This window comes from Furipterus horrens, unplaced genomic scaffold, assembly GCF_987537825.1.
Source record: "Furipterus horrens unplaced genomic scaffold, mFurHor1.1.pri manual_scaffold_11, whole genome shotgun sequence".
Taxonomy (NCBI): domain Eukaryota; kingdom Metazoa; phylum Chordata; class Mammalia; order Chiroptera; family Furipteridae; genus Furipterus; species Furipterus horrens.
The window spans coordinates 18,568,688-18,582,312 of record NW_028327181.1 but is presented as its reverse complement, the minus strand read 5'-3'; the positions used below and the strand labels follow the sequence as shown (position 1 = coordinate 18,582,312).

The 13,625-nt window shown below is 49.4% G+C and overlaps 1 protein-coding gene across 1 annotated transcript; it reads right to left on the bottom strand.

Annotated features, from left to right (window-relative positions):
• Positions 1-9,859: 9,859 nt before the first annotated feature.
• On the bottom strand, positions 9,860-12,976 carry ZNF70 (zinc finger protein 70). Its single transcript, XM_090292172.1, has one exon. The coding sequence runs from the start codon at positions 12,935-12,937 to the stop codon at positions 11,591-11,593; it is 1,347 nt and encodes a 448-aa protein (XP_090148298.1). The 5' UTR covers positions 12,938-12,976; the 3' UTR covers positions 9,860-11,590.
• Between the last annotated feature and the right edge of the window lie 649 nt (positions 12,977-13,625).

The window sequence follows — 13,625 nt, the reverse complement described above, 5'->3', positions numbered from 1 at the left end:
AGGGCACAAGAGGACCTGGTGGCAGTTGCCACAGGTAGGGCCCAGGGAGGGGGTTTGTCCCCTCTGCGCCAGATAACACATGGCCTCTCAGTTTCTGAGGACAGAGACCCCAGTCTGGCCTTCCTGGTACAGCTGCCATTGGTGTTGGTGGTTGGACAGGAAACCTCCAGCCTCAGCACCTCCAGCAACGGAGCCTGGTGCCCCACCCCAAGGCCTGGTCTCAGAGCTTGGGTGTCAGGCCCATCAGGAGTCCCAGCTGCTTACCCCAGCTGCCCCAGAAGCCAGAGGAAGGCTTAGGAGGTCACTAGGGAACCCCAAAGGGGCAACAGAGAGTGGCTGACAGCTTAGGTTACAATGGAGAAACTGAGTCCCACAGGGGCAAAGGATTTGTCCTGGCCACATGGTCACATTGTGAGCCCAGCCTCCAGATTCAAGATCCAGTGATCTCCCCACACTGTGTTCACATGCCATTGGCCCTGAGATCTGCACCCTAACACCTAGAATCATGCAGTGGTGTCACCTGCAGAGATGTCACCGCCCTCACTTGACTTCCACTACAGGCTACACAGAGGTGTCCCAGCTGCATTCCTGATCGACATACCCCAAGTGTCCTTATAGGATGTCCTGTCGCACTCACACACATTCACACTCACATGCACCACAACACACAATTTACCCACACTTTCACGCTTGTACAGTCACACACAGGTGTACCCTGAGCCAACAGTGCCCTCTAGTGGTGTCTGTTGTTATTTTAAAGGTCACACTCATCTCAGTAATAACCCCAGGAGTGTTCATTAGAAATCTTGGAGAACAACATTAAAAAAAAAAAAAAAACCGGCTAAACAAGTCTGAAGATCATTCTCTCCTTTTACAGGGAGGGATGTGACCAAGGTCACATAGAAGGTAGGTGGTGGAGCCAGTGCTCTCGTCCCCTCCCACTTAGCCTAGGCACTCAGAATCCAGTTCTCAAGTCCCTGCCAGGGCCCAGACGCTGAACCCACTCCCAGGAGAGGGGCTGGGACAGGAGCTGTACCCTCACTTCCCACACACAGGGTGCATGCCCCCCCGGGAGGGAAAAAGGCACCTTGGGGGAGAGAAATGTCTAGACTAAAGAGTCCTGAGACGGGGCTCCTCCATGCTGGAAGAAAGGGTGTCACCAGGGAAGGGGGCTGGGCATTACAGAAACACAAAAATACCAAAAACATTGATATAGATGTAGAAGCAACAAATGCTGACCTGGGGTGAACTAGCTCAGATGTTTTTATAAGAGAAGAAAAACAACTGATCATGCTGAACTGACTCCCCTTACCCTCTGCCCCTGTCCCAGGCCCATGTGCTCCCTCCTTCCCTGGAGAAAACAACAACATTCATTCCACACATAGCCACTTATCAGCTCCAAAGTCTGGTCCTGCTTTAGGCCCTGGGGACATGGCAGTGGCCTCAGAGACAAAGTCTTTGGGCAAAGTTCCAGTGGGAGACACAGGCCAGAACAAACAAGATGTCATGCTACGATACATGATGTGATGAGTTCCTTAGGCACGAGAGGGTTTAAGTGGGGAGAGAGGGACACTGTTGGTTTAGATGGATGGTCAGGAGAGTCCATCCCGGAATGATGCTAGGGGACTAACCAGGGAGGTACCTGGGAAGCAGTGCTGCTGGCAGCAGGAACAGCAAGTGCAAAGGCCCTGGGGTGCAACGTGCTTGACAAATTACAGGAGCAGCAAGGTCAGTGTGGCCAGATCCAAGGAAGCGGGGAGGCAGGAGAGGGAGCCATCAGGTCCCTGGAGCCTTGAAGATCATGCTGAGCACCTTGCATTTTGTTCCAAGTTTTCAAATGTACCCAAAGGACATCATGCTGACAGCCGTGCTCCTTCTAACTTCCTCCTAATACATCTCCACGACTAGGGTCCAGCCACATGAATTATAGAGAACTATGGCTGTGTGGTAATAGAAGACAAGGTACTGGCCGGTCCCCAGTGGGTGAACGCTTGGGCAGCTCTTCTTCTTCTTTCACAGTCATGGCCCAGGGAACCCCTGAGCATCCTCCACACACACACCAGCTCTTCTAGAGCGCACATACCTGACCTGGAACTGGGGGACATAGGGCATCTATGATAGGGGTTCCTGTGGGCTGCAGCCCGCTCTCTGGAGCAGCAGGGCTAATTTACAGCCCAGTGCCAGGCCACCATCCCATCCCCCAAGTCAGCCCTTCCTTGGGTTGTTGGTGCTCACTCAGACCTGTGGTCCCCAATAGTGCCTGTCCCTTTGTGGCATAAAATGAGAACCCAGGGAAAGCCCACCGGCGTCACTCAGCTGTCAACTAAGCTCTGGTCCCCACTCTGCCCATGGACCCTGGACTCCCGAGTCTTGGCTTCCCTTGGAGGTCCCTGAGCCCGTCCTGTCATCTTGGTTCCTACTCCTCTGAGACTGCATGAGCTGGAGCCCCTTCCTGTGCTTCTAGTGAGGAAACAGAGACCCCTGGTGACCGAGGAGGGTGAGGCGGGTCCCGGAGCCTTGGCGTGGTGCCCGAGGTTGGAGTGGGACAGGGCAGGTGACCCACTGGAGAGCACAGGGACCCCCATCCCTACCCAGAGTTCCCGCCCTTGGAGCTCCTCCTGAGTGTGCCCCTAGAGCCAGCAAATGCTGGGTCAAAGATGTGCTCGTAGTGGGGCACCTCCAAGTCCCCCCTCAGTTGGTGGTAGGGTGGAGGGGCAGGAATGTTCTGGAGCCCCCAGGCAATGCTGAGTAGGCTGTAAGTCTTTGCTGGCTCCACCCTCCCTCCAACCAGGCGCCCATCTCGTCCTCCTCTGGTTCCCTTCCTTGTGCAGCACGGTCCGACTCCACTGGCTCCAGAATGAGAGTCAAACAGAGAGAGTGTGAGGCTGAACCAGGGGGCAGGGGTGGAGGAAGTGCTTGTCTGAGAGTATGTGTGAGGTGTGTGGATGCACGCGTATGGGGGTGTCTGTGTGTATAAGTGTGTGTGAGCAAGTGTGAATGCAAGTTGGTGATTGACATTCATTCTTCTAGCTGATACACACACACACACACACTCACACACACACACTCACACACACACACAGGGTCCAAGAAAAGCCAGAGTGGGACAGTAAAGTGGTAAAAACACTTTATTCAGACACTGTTGCAAGAGGGAGAGAGACCTCAGTATAGCGTCAATTCAGGTTCAATTCCGAATACAGCATGGGCAGGTGGTGGCGTATAGCCAAGGAGCAGGCTAGGGTCTATGGATGGAAAATTATTAAAAGGAAACATCACGAGTGACAGAGGGTGCTGCCCAAACCAACCTAAAGGATTCTTTGCTGAAGGCAGGCCGGGAGGTTAAGACAGCTCTTCCCAGTCCTCTCTTCCATGCCTCCCATGTGGGGGTGGCTGGGGGTGTTTATTGATTCCACTGCCCATTCTGTATCCCCTTTGCCCTCAGCCAGCCCCTCAGAGGGTCAGGGTTACTTGTCTGTCTGGTGGGGCACCCCACATCTTTATTCCTGAGAGCCTGGGCCATGAGTGCTCCTGTCTGAAGGAGATGGCTGTAACTTGCATAAACTGTAATCACAGGACATGAAGGTACCCTGATGCTCTCAGGGTTCCTCCTAGCCCCCGTAGTATAGGAGCATCGCAATGGTCCTGAAAATCAGGCTGATCACCCATGCCTGTTGTGCACTGGCACGAGGTGCCCAGAGTGGCCGAAGAGTGGCCTTTTACTGTATCTCTGGAAGAAGCATTCCTCTCTTGAGAACTAAAGCCTCTAGGCTAGCAGAGCCCAAAGTTCCAGTTACGTGGACAGGAAGCACATTCTTGCTGTGGAGTCCCAGGCCTGAATGGTGAAAGGGAGAGAAACGGCACCAGGAACAGGTTTTCTGGTCACGTTGTTACGATTGGTCTCTAGCATCATTGCATTGTTCTCTAAGAACATAATCTGTACCTCAGGACTTTGATATCTGTCAGTACTTTATAGCCTAGCATGTGAGTGCTTTTTGTCCCGTGTGTGCTTGAGAAGAATGTGTGCCCTGCACTTGGAGCACACTGTTCATGGATGGCCATGAGGCTGTCAGCTGTCTTGTTCAAGCCTTCTCTAGCCTTTCTTTTTTTAAGATTTCTTAGTTATTTATTTTTAAAGAGAGAGGAAGGAAGGGAGAAAGAGAGGGAGAGAAACATTAATGTGTGGTTGCCTCCCGCACATCCCGACCTGGGTACATGGCCCGCAGCCCAGGCATGTGCCCTGACTGGGAATCAAACCAGTAACCTATTGGTTTGAAGGCTGGCACTCAATCTACTGAGCCACACCAGCCAGGGCTCTAGCCTGCCTTATTCACGGTCTGCTTATTCCACTAATTACAGGCACAGATCATGAAAATCTGGCAGCACCAGTGCATCCAGTAGGAGTCCCTGAGTTTCACCTCCCGGGGCCCCACATCTGGAGCTGGGTTTCCCTGGGAAAGGTCTGTCTTCAGGTCTGCAGAATGGTTCAGGTCAAAGGGAGAAGGAAGAGACAATAGATCTGCTCCTGGGGGTAGGCCAGGAGGATGCAGCTGCTGGGCCTCCCACAGCTGGGCGAGCACCAGACAGGGCTGCAGGGTCCTGTTCCCCGAATCTGTGCCCTGGTCAGGCCACAGCACTGCCTCATAGCATCTTGCCCTGTGTGACACACTTGAACACCCTCAGGGGCTGTGTTGAGGTATCAGGCAAGAAAACCCAGCTCTTCCCCCAGCCTGGTCCTCCTTTACTCCATGGATTGGTGAGATTTTATTATTCCCCTTTCTCCGTGTACTATGGGGAGGCAAGCTCCTGCCAATGTTCTCACTGTTGGTGCCTGAGAACAAGAAATGACAAGGTACCAGTTGCAATCTTGAAACTGACCGACTTAATTCTTCTATGAACCCGTCTCCTCTCAAAATTCCTGCTGAGCCCCAACTCCCATCAAACAGGGAAAAAGCCAAGGGCAAGATGAGCTTCAGTCATTGTGAGGCTCTGCCCAAGGTGTGCGGGTGAATGGGGGCTTCTGACAAAACCAAATCCACGGTGTTTGTGCAATCATTGCTTTTAGGAGCTACACAAATATGCCAGGTGTTAAGATGATGTGTGAAAGCGTTAATGGTGAGACATTAGAAGACAGTCACATGATCTTGGACCCTATCTATCCTCTCATTCTCCTTTCAAGGGGCTGGCCCTGATAGTAAACTTGGCCTTCCTCCTGGTTCAATTGCACCTAACACCCAGAATGCAGCACGGGGCTGGGGAGGGGCATGGTAGAATGTCTGGCTTTAAAACAGCTAACCTTGGAAGAGAACTCCCCTTTTTTGGCCCAGGCTCTTTCTATGGGTGAGAAAAGGGTGTCGCCAAGGGATGTCCTTCCTGCCAGAGGAAGGCATGTTTGGAAAGTAGGGGAGTACAGTGTGGCTGGAGCATGGAGACCCTGGGGGGAGGGGTGGTGTCAGATCTAGAAGGGCCTGCAGGGCGCCTCTGCACTTAGATTTACATAGAAAACAATGGGAGTGTGGGGGGAAGAGGGTGACCCCACCACGCTGCATATGAGAACAATCACACTGGCTGCCAAGGGGAGGAAGGATGGAGGGAAAGTCGGGCTGGAGATGAGAGACTGTGTGGCTGAAGGCAGCAGCCTCAGGTGGGAGCAATCATATGAGAGGAGGAGGTGGCTCCAAGTGATATTGAGGGCAGGACTTGGGGGGATTGATGAATGAGAAGACAGAGGAGGTAGCATCTGATTCCTGGCTTCAGATCAGGGAGAGCGGAGGGAAAAGCAGGTGACTAGAAAGAGGGTGAGAAGTATCACTGACACACGGAACAGGCAGGTGCAAGTCCATTGTTCACACAGCAAATACGGGTGGAAGGCCTCCGCCGCAGCTTAGCAGGGGGTCATGGTGGGCAGTGAAACCTGCAGGCCTCTCCCCTGCAGGGCTCAGCCAGGTAGAAGGAAAGATGACAGAAAAGGAGGCCCATAGTTGGGGCCAATAGAAGGGAGAGGCTATGGGCCCTAGGAAAAGACTCCTATTTATAAGACTCAGATAAAGCCCCACCACCTTCCAAGAGAGGAGCTCCGCTCCCTTGTCACCCCCCACTATGTGCTGGGGACAGCTCTTTGCTTGAGGGTGCCTTTGGTCCTGAACCATACGCTGTGCTACCCACTTTTCTGGGAGATGAGGCTTAGGCTTCATGAGGATTAAGGTGGTAGCACATCACTGGATGGCTGCTTGAGACTCCCCTCTCACTTCTGGGGTACCAGGTGCTGTACCTAAGCTAGACCCACAGGGAAGAAACAGAGGTGCTTCTGGCTATCTCTAAGGGAAGAAGAGCTGGCTAGCCTGCCTGATGGTAGTGGTTAAGGGAAGGAGGGATTGAAAGCCAGCAACGCTTGAGTTTGAAATCTAACAGCCTTTCAAGTGTTTGCATTCGCCAGCAGAGGGCGCTCTAGACCTCAGAGGGTGATGACCCAGGGGTAAGAAGCGCCTTAAAAGCTACATGATGGGCAGAGGAAGGAGGTGACTGACACTGGAGTGTCCCTAGCACGTGCAGCCTGTGCTGCAGGAGGAATAGCCCATCTCACGATGCCCCAATTTCACACTCATCTTGGTGTCCTGGGTTATCACATACTGAAGATGGGGTTCTCCCATAAGAAACGGGTTTCTCATTTCCCACCTCCAGTAAATCCATGCATTGGCATTCTGGCAAATATATCCATTTTGTGTGATGTTTGCAAATGTCTACTCATCCCCAAGAATTGAGCAACTCTGAGCAGAGTGAGGCAGTTTGGTTTTTCACCTTGGCCTGTGGTGACTAAACCCACTTGCCACCTCTGGTAAGTCCTGGCAGCAACTGGTTGGGGCTCCAGCATAGCATCTAGAACTGCTCTTCCCCACAACTTCCAGGTAGATTTGACACAAATCGCCACACTTCTGCTAAGTCATTGGCCTCAATTTCCCCACCTGTAATGGGAGTGGTCATGAGTGACCATCTTTTTGAGCCTTTGCAGTTCTGCCCCCCCACCCCCACCACAGGAGGGGGTTAGGGGAAAAAGGGGAAGGTTGGCGTGGGGGGTGGGGGGACTGGCCTGGGACATTAAGGTGATGGGGATGGGGGTTATAAGATCAGGGTCCCCACTTCTCTTCAAATGTCTGTGGGGTCACTCTGGGAAGGTGGGATGGATCTATGATGTCTAATTCTTTGCTACATCTGGTAGTATTTTCTAAAAAGCAAAGTACAATGTAGTGTTCTAAGATATGTTCAAAGAACTTTAAGAGTAAGAACAGAAAGTTAAATATTTCATAATACTAATAGGGTAATTATCATCTATACCCTCAGTTTGCCATGCAAGTTTGTTTTCATTAGTCCTCTGAGCCCCACAGGCTATGAGATGGCATCATTCCTCCACATTATAACCAAGGATACTGAAACCAGAGGTTGAGACTCGAAGAGTGGGCATAGGACGAAGCCTGGCACTGATGAAGGTCAGGAGGAACAGGTACTCCAATGGCAGACTTCTAGTCTACCCAGAATGATGCTCCACACATGAATGAGCATGACCTTTTTGGGTTAAACGAGTTAATAGATATTAAAATAAAAAGTATGCCTTACTTGAAACAAGTTAATGACAGAACTTCTTACACGAGAAGGAAGAGAATTACAGAAAGAATTAGAAAATAAAATTCAACAATCTGGCATTTATAAGTTACAGATATATAGTAAAATATATACACAAATTTAAAAATTAAAATACTGAGCTAAATAAACTCTCATGCAAATGCAAATTCAAGAAAAGCAAAGGGCTTCAATTATTTGGAAAAGGGAAGTTTAAGCTAGAAGCAATAAAAGAGGCAAAGAGGGCACTAAAAGGCACAGTTTTTCAATATATCACTATTAAATATACATACCCCAAACACCATGGTACTTACTGACAATTTATACCCTGCCTATTTCTCAAAAAAGAGTTGAAATAATTGCCCAACTAATATAGCAACACCACACGTATAAAAGAGGAACAGAAATTAAAGGGAAACAGAAATACATTAAAAAAACCCACAAAATCAGACTACAATTAGATCAGATAAATGAGTGTTCTGACCTATTTTGAGGTCACAGAGCCCTTGAAAATGTGGGTAATGTTACAGACCCCTGTCACAGAATGATTCATTTATACATATATATCCACACAGCTTTATTCAATCCCTAGGGGTTCACAATCTTTAAAGCCCCTGCATGCTCACAGGCTCCTAGGCAGTCCACGGACCCCATGGGGTTCAGGACTCTGATGTAAGCAAAAATTAGAGAAAATATAAATTTGAATAAAATAGTTTAAAAGCTGACTTAACAAATAGAACTTATGGAATAAGAACACATTTCTTGAGAGTACACAAATGCTTTATAAAAACTGACAATATATTCAGGCCCAAAAAAGTTCTATGGATACTCTGAAATGTTGACACCACAACACAGTAAGAAATAACAGCAATGACTTTAGCATTCATCACTTGGGAATATAAAAAAAAAATAATAACATTTGGGCCAAAAGGAAATTCCTAATATAATAACAAAAAATACCACACATCAAACGTATGGAATGCAGAAAAGGCGCTAACTATAAGAAAAAAAAATAGGCCAAAGTACCCACATTTACTAGAAATATTAAAAATATGATTAACTAATAATTCTTAGAAACACAAAGTATTAACCCAAAAAAGAAAAAAAACAAAACAGAACAGAATACATACACTTGGACACAACAATTCAATTAGTAAACAAAATCAAGAGTTGGACTTTACAACACTCAACATCTGCCATGAGGGAAAAGACAGAAGACAACAGAAAAAACTAAGTTCAAGGACAATTAAACTATTACCAGGGCAATCCATTATAACATTACACTGAGAACCTAAATGAAATGAAGAGAATTTAAATACATAATCAAACAGTGAAAGAAATTGACAGAAGGAACTAGGTTCTGTTCACACTTCCAAAAATGAAAAGTACCTGGTCTGACCATGGTTATTTGAAAATCTGTCAACCCTTCAGAAAGGGGTTTTAATCCAGCATTACATAAACTGTCAAAAGGAACAAAGGAGACCGGTGGGGGGAGGATGAGAAAGTGCATATTCCAAAACGTGAGAACAGCATAAAAGGAGCTGAGAAAAGCTGGGATTGAGCTGAGGACAGAGGCGGCCGGCATGAACTCCACGTGGCTTGCTTGGAGAGGGTGAGAAATTGGCTGAAATGGGGGTTTATGTGCAGAAAAGCCCCGAAAGGTTGGTTTTAAGGAGAGTGGTGACATGTGCAAAGTGATGCTTTAAAAAATTCAGTTTGGTTCAGGTGTACAGAAGGAGTGGAAGGGAGACCTTGAAGGCAGGAAGGAACTAGATGACGGCCTGACAGGGACAGAATGAGAGGGGTGCCAAGGAGGTATATCTGGGGCGGGGGTGGCTGCTGTCACCTGCACCAAGCAGGGGTCTCAGCATTCTCTCCTTGCTCTTGGTGAATGGCAACAAGGTCCAGGCGCCACATCTGGCTGGTGGTGCTGCAGGTTCTAGGGTCCCACTTAAATGTTTCACATACTCACATAGCAGAGAGGAACTTGACAGGTGTGATCTCCCCAGCCATCAGACCAGTCCTTTGAAAATCTCTGGCTACTGCCCTGGCCAGATAGCTCAGTTGGTTAAAGCATTAACAAAAAAAAGGTTTGCTTAATAATAAAATAAAATCTCTGGCTATCAGGTCCCACTTCCTCAGTGTAATTATGGCTCTACCATTTTATTTATCAAATTACATATAACTTCCAAGCTGAGCTTCTAATTAGCTGAAATAACCAGTTTTATCCCAATGCGTTCATGGTTGAAAAACTTCAAAATAGCTCAGACTGCCTCCTCCCACACTAGCTGAGGAGCCTGGGGGAAAGCCAATACTAAAGATCCCCAAGGCCACCCAAAGGCCTGAGGGCCTAGGGCAATTACTAACTAGCCAGACCCAGCACTGTCACTGCGGGAGCCCATTCCTGAGGGGCTGATACACAATGGCCACCCTCAAGCTTTCCTGAGGGCAAGCAGGCCTGACATTTGGGAGATGCTGGGGCTGCAGGGGTGCCCAGCAACAGGGTTCACCGCCTGGATGTGTGCTGGGACATTATAATCACCTGGGAGCCATAAAATCACACTACCGAGCCCCACCTCTGGGGATGCCCACTGAAATGGTCCACATGAATGAATCCCCAGTTGAACACCAGCCGGCAGGAGGGGAGAACAGAGAGAAGTATAGGGACATGGACTGCACTGCCACCACAGGGAGGCTCAGGGTGGCCCCCCGAAACATCTGTGTGTAGGACAAACATAGGTGACCCCCAGCCCAGGGTGCAAGCCTAAGGGAGTTTGGGAAAGCCTGGTTTAATCAGGGACTGCTGCCAGCTCTGTCAGCTCAGGAATCAGATGGGATGTCTCTCCAGATTTCAGGGACAATGTCTCCAGTGGGACTAGGATCACTCTGGTGTCCACACTCAATCCCCAGTTGCCAAAGCACTTTCATATGTGCTTTCATTCTGAATGGGAGCCTTGCACCAATCCTGAGAATTATGTGGTCAGGTCCCATTATCCCCATTTCACAGACAGGAAAGCGGAGCCTTAGGGCTTCAAGGTCACAGAGGTAGGAGGGACGGAACTGACATTTGAACCCAGACCTCTGATTGAATCACCCTGCTTCCAACATTTCCTCTGCCCCACCTGACCGACACTGGAAGGTAGAGAGGCTGTGTAGCCACCAGACCAGAAACGCGCCCTGCTGACGTCCAAGGCATGCTATGGTATTGGGAGCGCTGGGTCTTGTGGAGAGCCTACTCCTGGAGGGCACTAATGCCTCGGGCCTGGGCTGAGTCAGAGCTGGGCATCAAATGGCCCCTGGCTTGCAGGACCAAACCCTACTCTCCTGTGAGAGACCACCCTTACTCTTATCGCAGGATTAAAAGAGCACGACCAGGGACCCGCACCCTCACTCCCAGGCCCAGAACTAATCCTTCCAGATACTCTCTTTGTTCCATACCCTGTTTTGCTTGTTTCCACAAGTGTCCAGGCTAGGCAGAAGATTCCACTGTGAGGCTGAGGCATCTACTTTTTGGGTTCATTTTTCTTCAGCTAATTTGGACTGGGAGAATTGTTACTTCTTCTAAGAGTGCCAGACTGTAGCCTGATGTTAAAGAGTTCTCACTTGACATTTTCATGGGTTTAACTCAACTTTCTCTCTCTTGCATTTGTTCCTCCTCTGGATTCTGGATTAGAGAGAAAAACTAAACCTCATAGGCTTGCAAGTCAAATGTGAGAACGCAAAAACCGAAGGTCCACTCTCTTTGCAGGCGCACAGCCATTCTGGCGGCCTTCCTATCCCCCTGCCCTCCCTTTCACTCAGTAAACCTACTGATCACAGGGCCCCTTCCCACGAGGGGCCCTTGCTGCTGTTGTGGGTGTCCAGGAGCACCTCAGTTCAGCACTGCTATCAGGAAAGTGGGCGGGGCCTTGCAGACAAAGTGATTGGGTGCAGGCTCCATCTGGGAAAGGCTTTCAAGCTTTGGTGTGAGCTCCTTCTTCTAGAGCTTCTCCCCAGCATGGATTTTCTGATGCCGAATAAGGTGTGAGCTCCCCCTGAAGGACTTGCCACATTTGTTACACTCATAGGGTTTCTCTCTGGTGTGGGTTTTATAATGTTCGATAAGGGCCGACCTGTGACGGAAGGCTTTGCCACACTCATTGCACGCGTAGGGTTTCTTCCCGGTGTGGATTCTCTGGTGCTGAATCAGGGCAGAGCTGTGGCAGAAGGCCTTCCCGCACTGGCTGCACTCATACGGCTTCTCCCCAGTGTGAATCCGCTGGTGCTCGATGAGGGAGGAGCTCTGGCTGAAGGCTTTGCCACACTTATGGCATTTGTAGGGTTTCTCACCCGTGTGGGTCTTCCGATGCTCAATGAGGTTGGAGCTCTGGCTGAAGGCCTTCCCACACTCTTCACATTTGTACGGTTTCTTCCCTGTGTGAATCCTCTGGTGCCGAATGAGGTGGGACCTGTGACAAAAGGCTTTCCCGCAGAGATCGCATTCGTGAGGTTTCTTTAGGGTATGGATTTTCCGGTGCTGGCTCAGGCCTGAACTCTGGTTGAAGGATTTCCCACATTCCTTACACTGATAAGGTTTCTCTCCGGTATGAATTCTCTCATGTTTTCTGAGACTTGAGCTCCGGCTGAAATCTTTCCCGCATTCCCTACATTCGTAGGGTCTCTTCCCAGTGTGGGTTTTCTGATGTTGCGTGAGGGCCGAGCTCTGGCGAAAGGCTTTTCCACATTCTGGACACTCATAGGGCTTCTCCCCGGTGTGGATTATCTGATGTCTGAGAAGGTGCGAGCTCTGGCTGAAGGCCTTCCCACACTCACAGCACTCGTAGGGCTTCTCCCCGGTGTGGATCACCAGGTGTCTAAGAAGGTGTGAGCTCTGGCTGAAGGCCTTCCCACATTCCCGACATGCGTAGGGTTTTGGTGGTTGTACAGTTCTGGGAGGTTCATTAGGTCCCAAGGCCCCCCCACCTACTAGGTCACAGTCATGGTTACTGGGTTCTTCTCCACCATGGATTAATTGACACATACTAAGGTCTGATTTCTGCAGTAAGGTTTGGCCAAATAGTTCATCATCCTGAGGTTTGTTTACTTGGGGGATACTCTGATGCTGAACAGGGCTTGAGCACAGGCTAAAATTCCCCTCATAATCATCATGTTCCTCAGTTGGGTCCCCAAGAGGGATCTCCTTATAGATAACAGCCATTTGCTCTAAACCTCTTTCCTGAAGAAATGAGTCCCCCAGGTCCTCCTCTGGGAAAAGTTCTGGCTGCATGTCTAACCCATCTTCAAACACAAAGGTCTCACCAAGCTTGGATGCTGGGGGAACCTCCATTGTGGATCTAGTATCACCCCCAATGACTGTACTTCTTGAAAGATGTTCTTCTTTGGGACACTCTTACTGTTCTTACACTCTGAAAAGAAAACAAGAAACATTGTCAAGCTGGCAAGTACCTAATATATGCCTCCTTCCTGAGCCAGAAACAATGGTAGATATAACAAACTCAGTGTAGGAAACAATCCTGCCCTGGAGATGATCCCCAGTAAGTTAGACAGAAGTTTGATTTATCAGAAACAACTGCAAAAAAGACAGAATAAAGAATCAAGCACCATACCGTGGTGTCAAGGCTGAGGATGTTCAGAAAGGTGGGCTAGAACAGGAAGTGGAGCCATATGGAAAAGGAGCAATACCTCATCTACTGGAGGATGTTGGAGACAGGGTTTTGTTGGGAAAGAGAGAACACTTTCTTTCTGCTGGTGCCACAGCCAGAACTCTGGGAGTCAGCCTAGACCTTCTTGCTCTCACCCACATGGCCTATCCTGTCCATTTCCAGAGGCTTTATTGAAGGGGTCTCTGTCTCTCTGTCTTTGCTGCCATTCTGCAGCTCAGGCTTCAGTGCAACCCCCAACATTATTTCAATACTCACCTCCCAACTGGCTACCTACCTCCAATTTCCACTCCTTCCTTTGGTCTGTTCTCAACATTGACACCAGTGTCAAATAGTCAAAACACGGGCCCGATT

Bases quoted from the DNA above. Each gene is read 5' to 3' on its own strand.
- ZNF70 (XM_090292172.1), bottom strand. From the start codon at position 12,937: ATGGAGGTTCCCCCAGCATCCAAGCTTGGTGAGACCTTTGTGTTTGAA.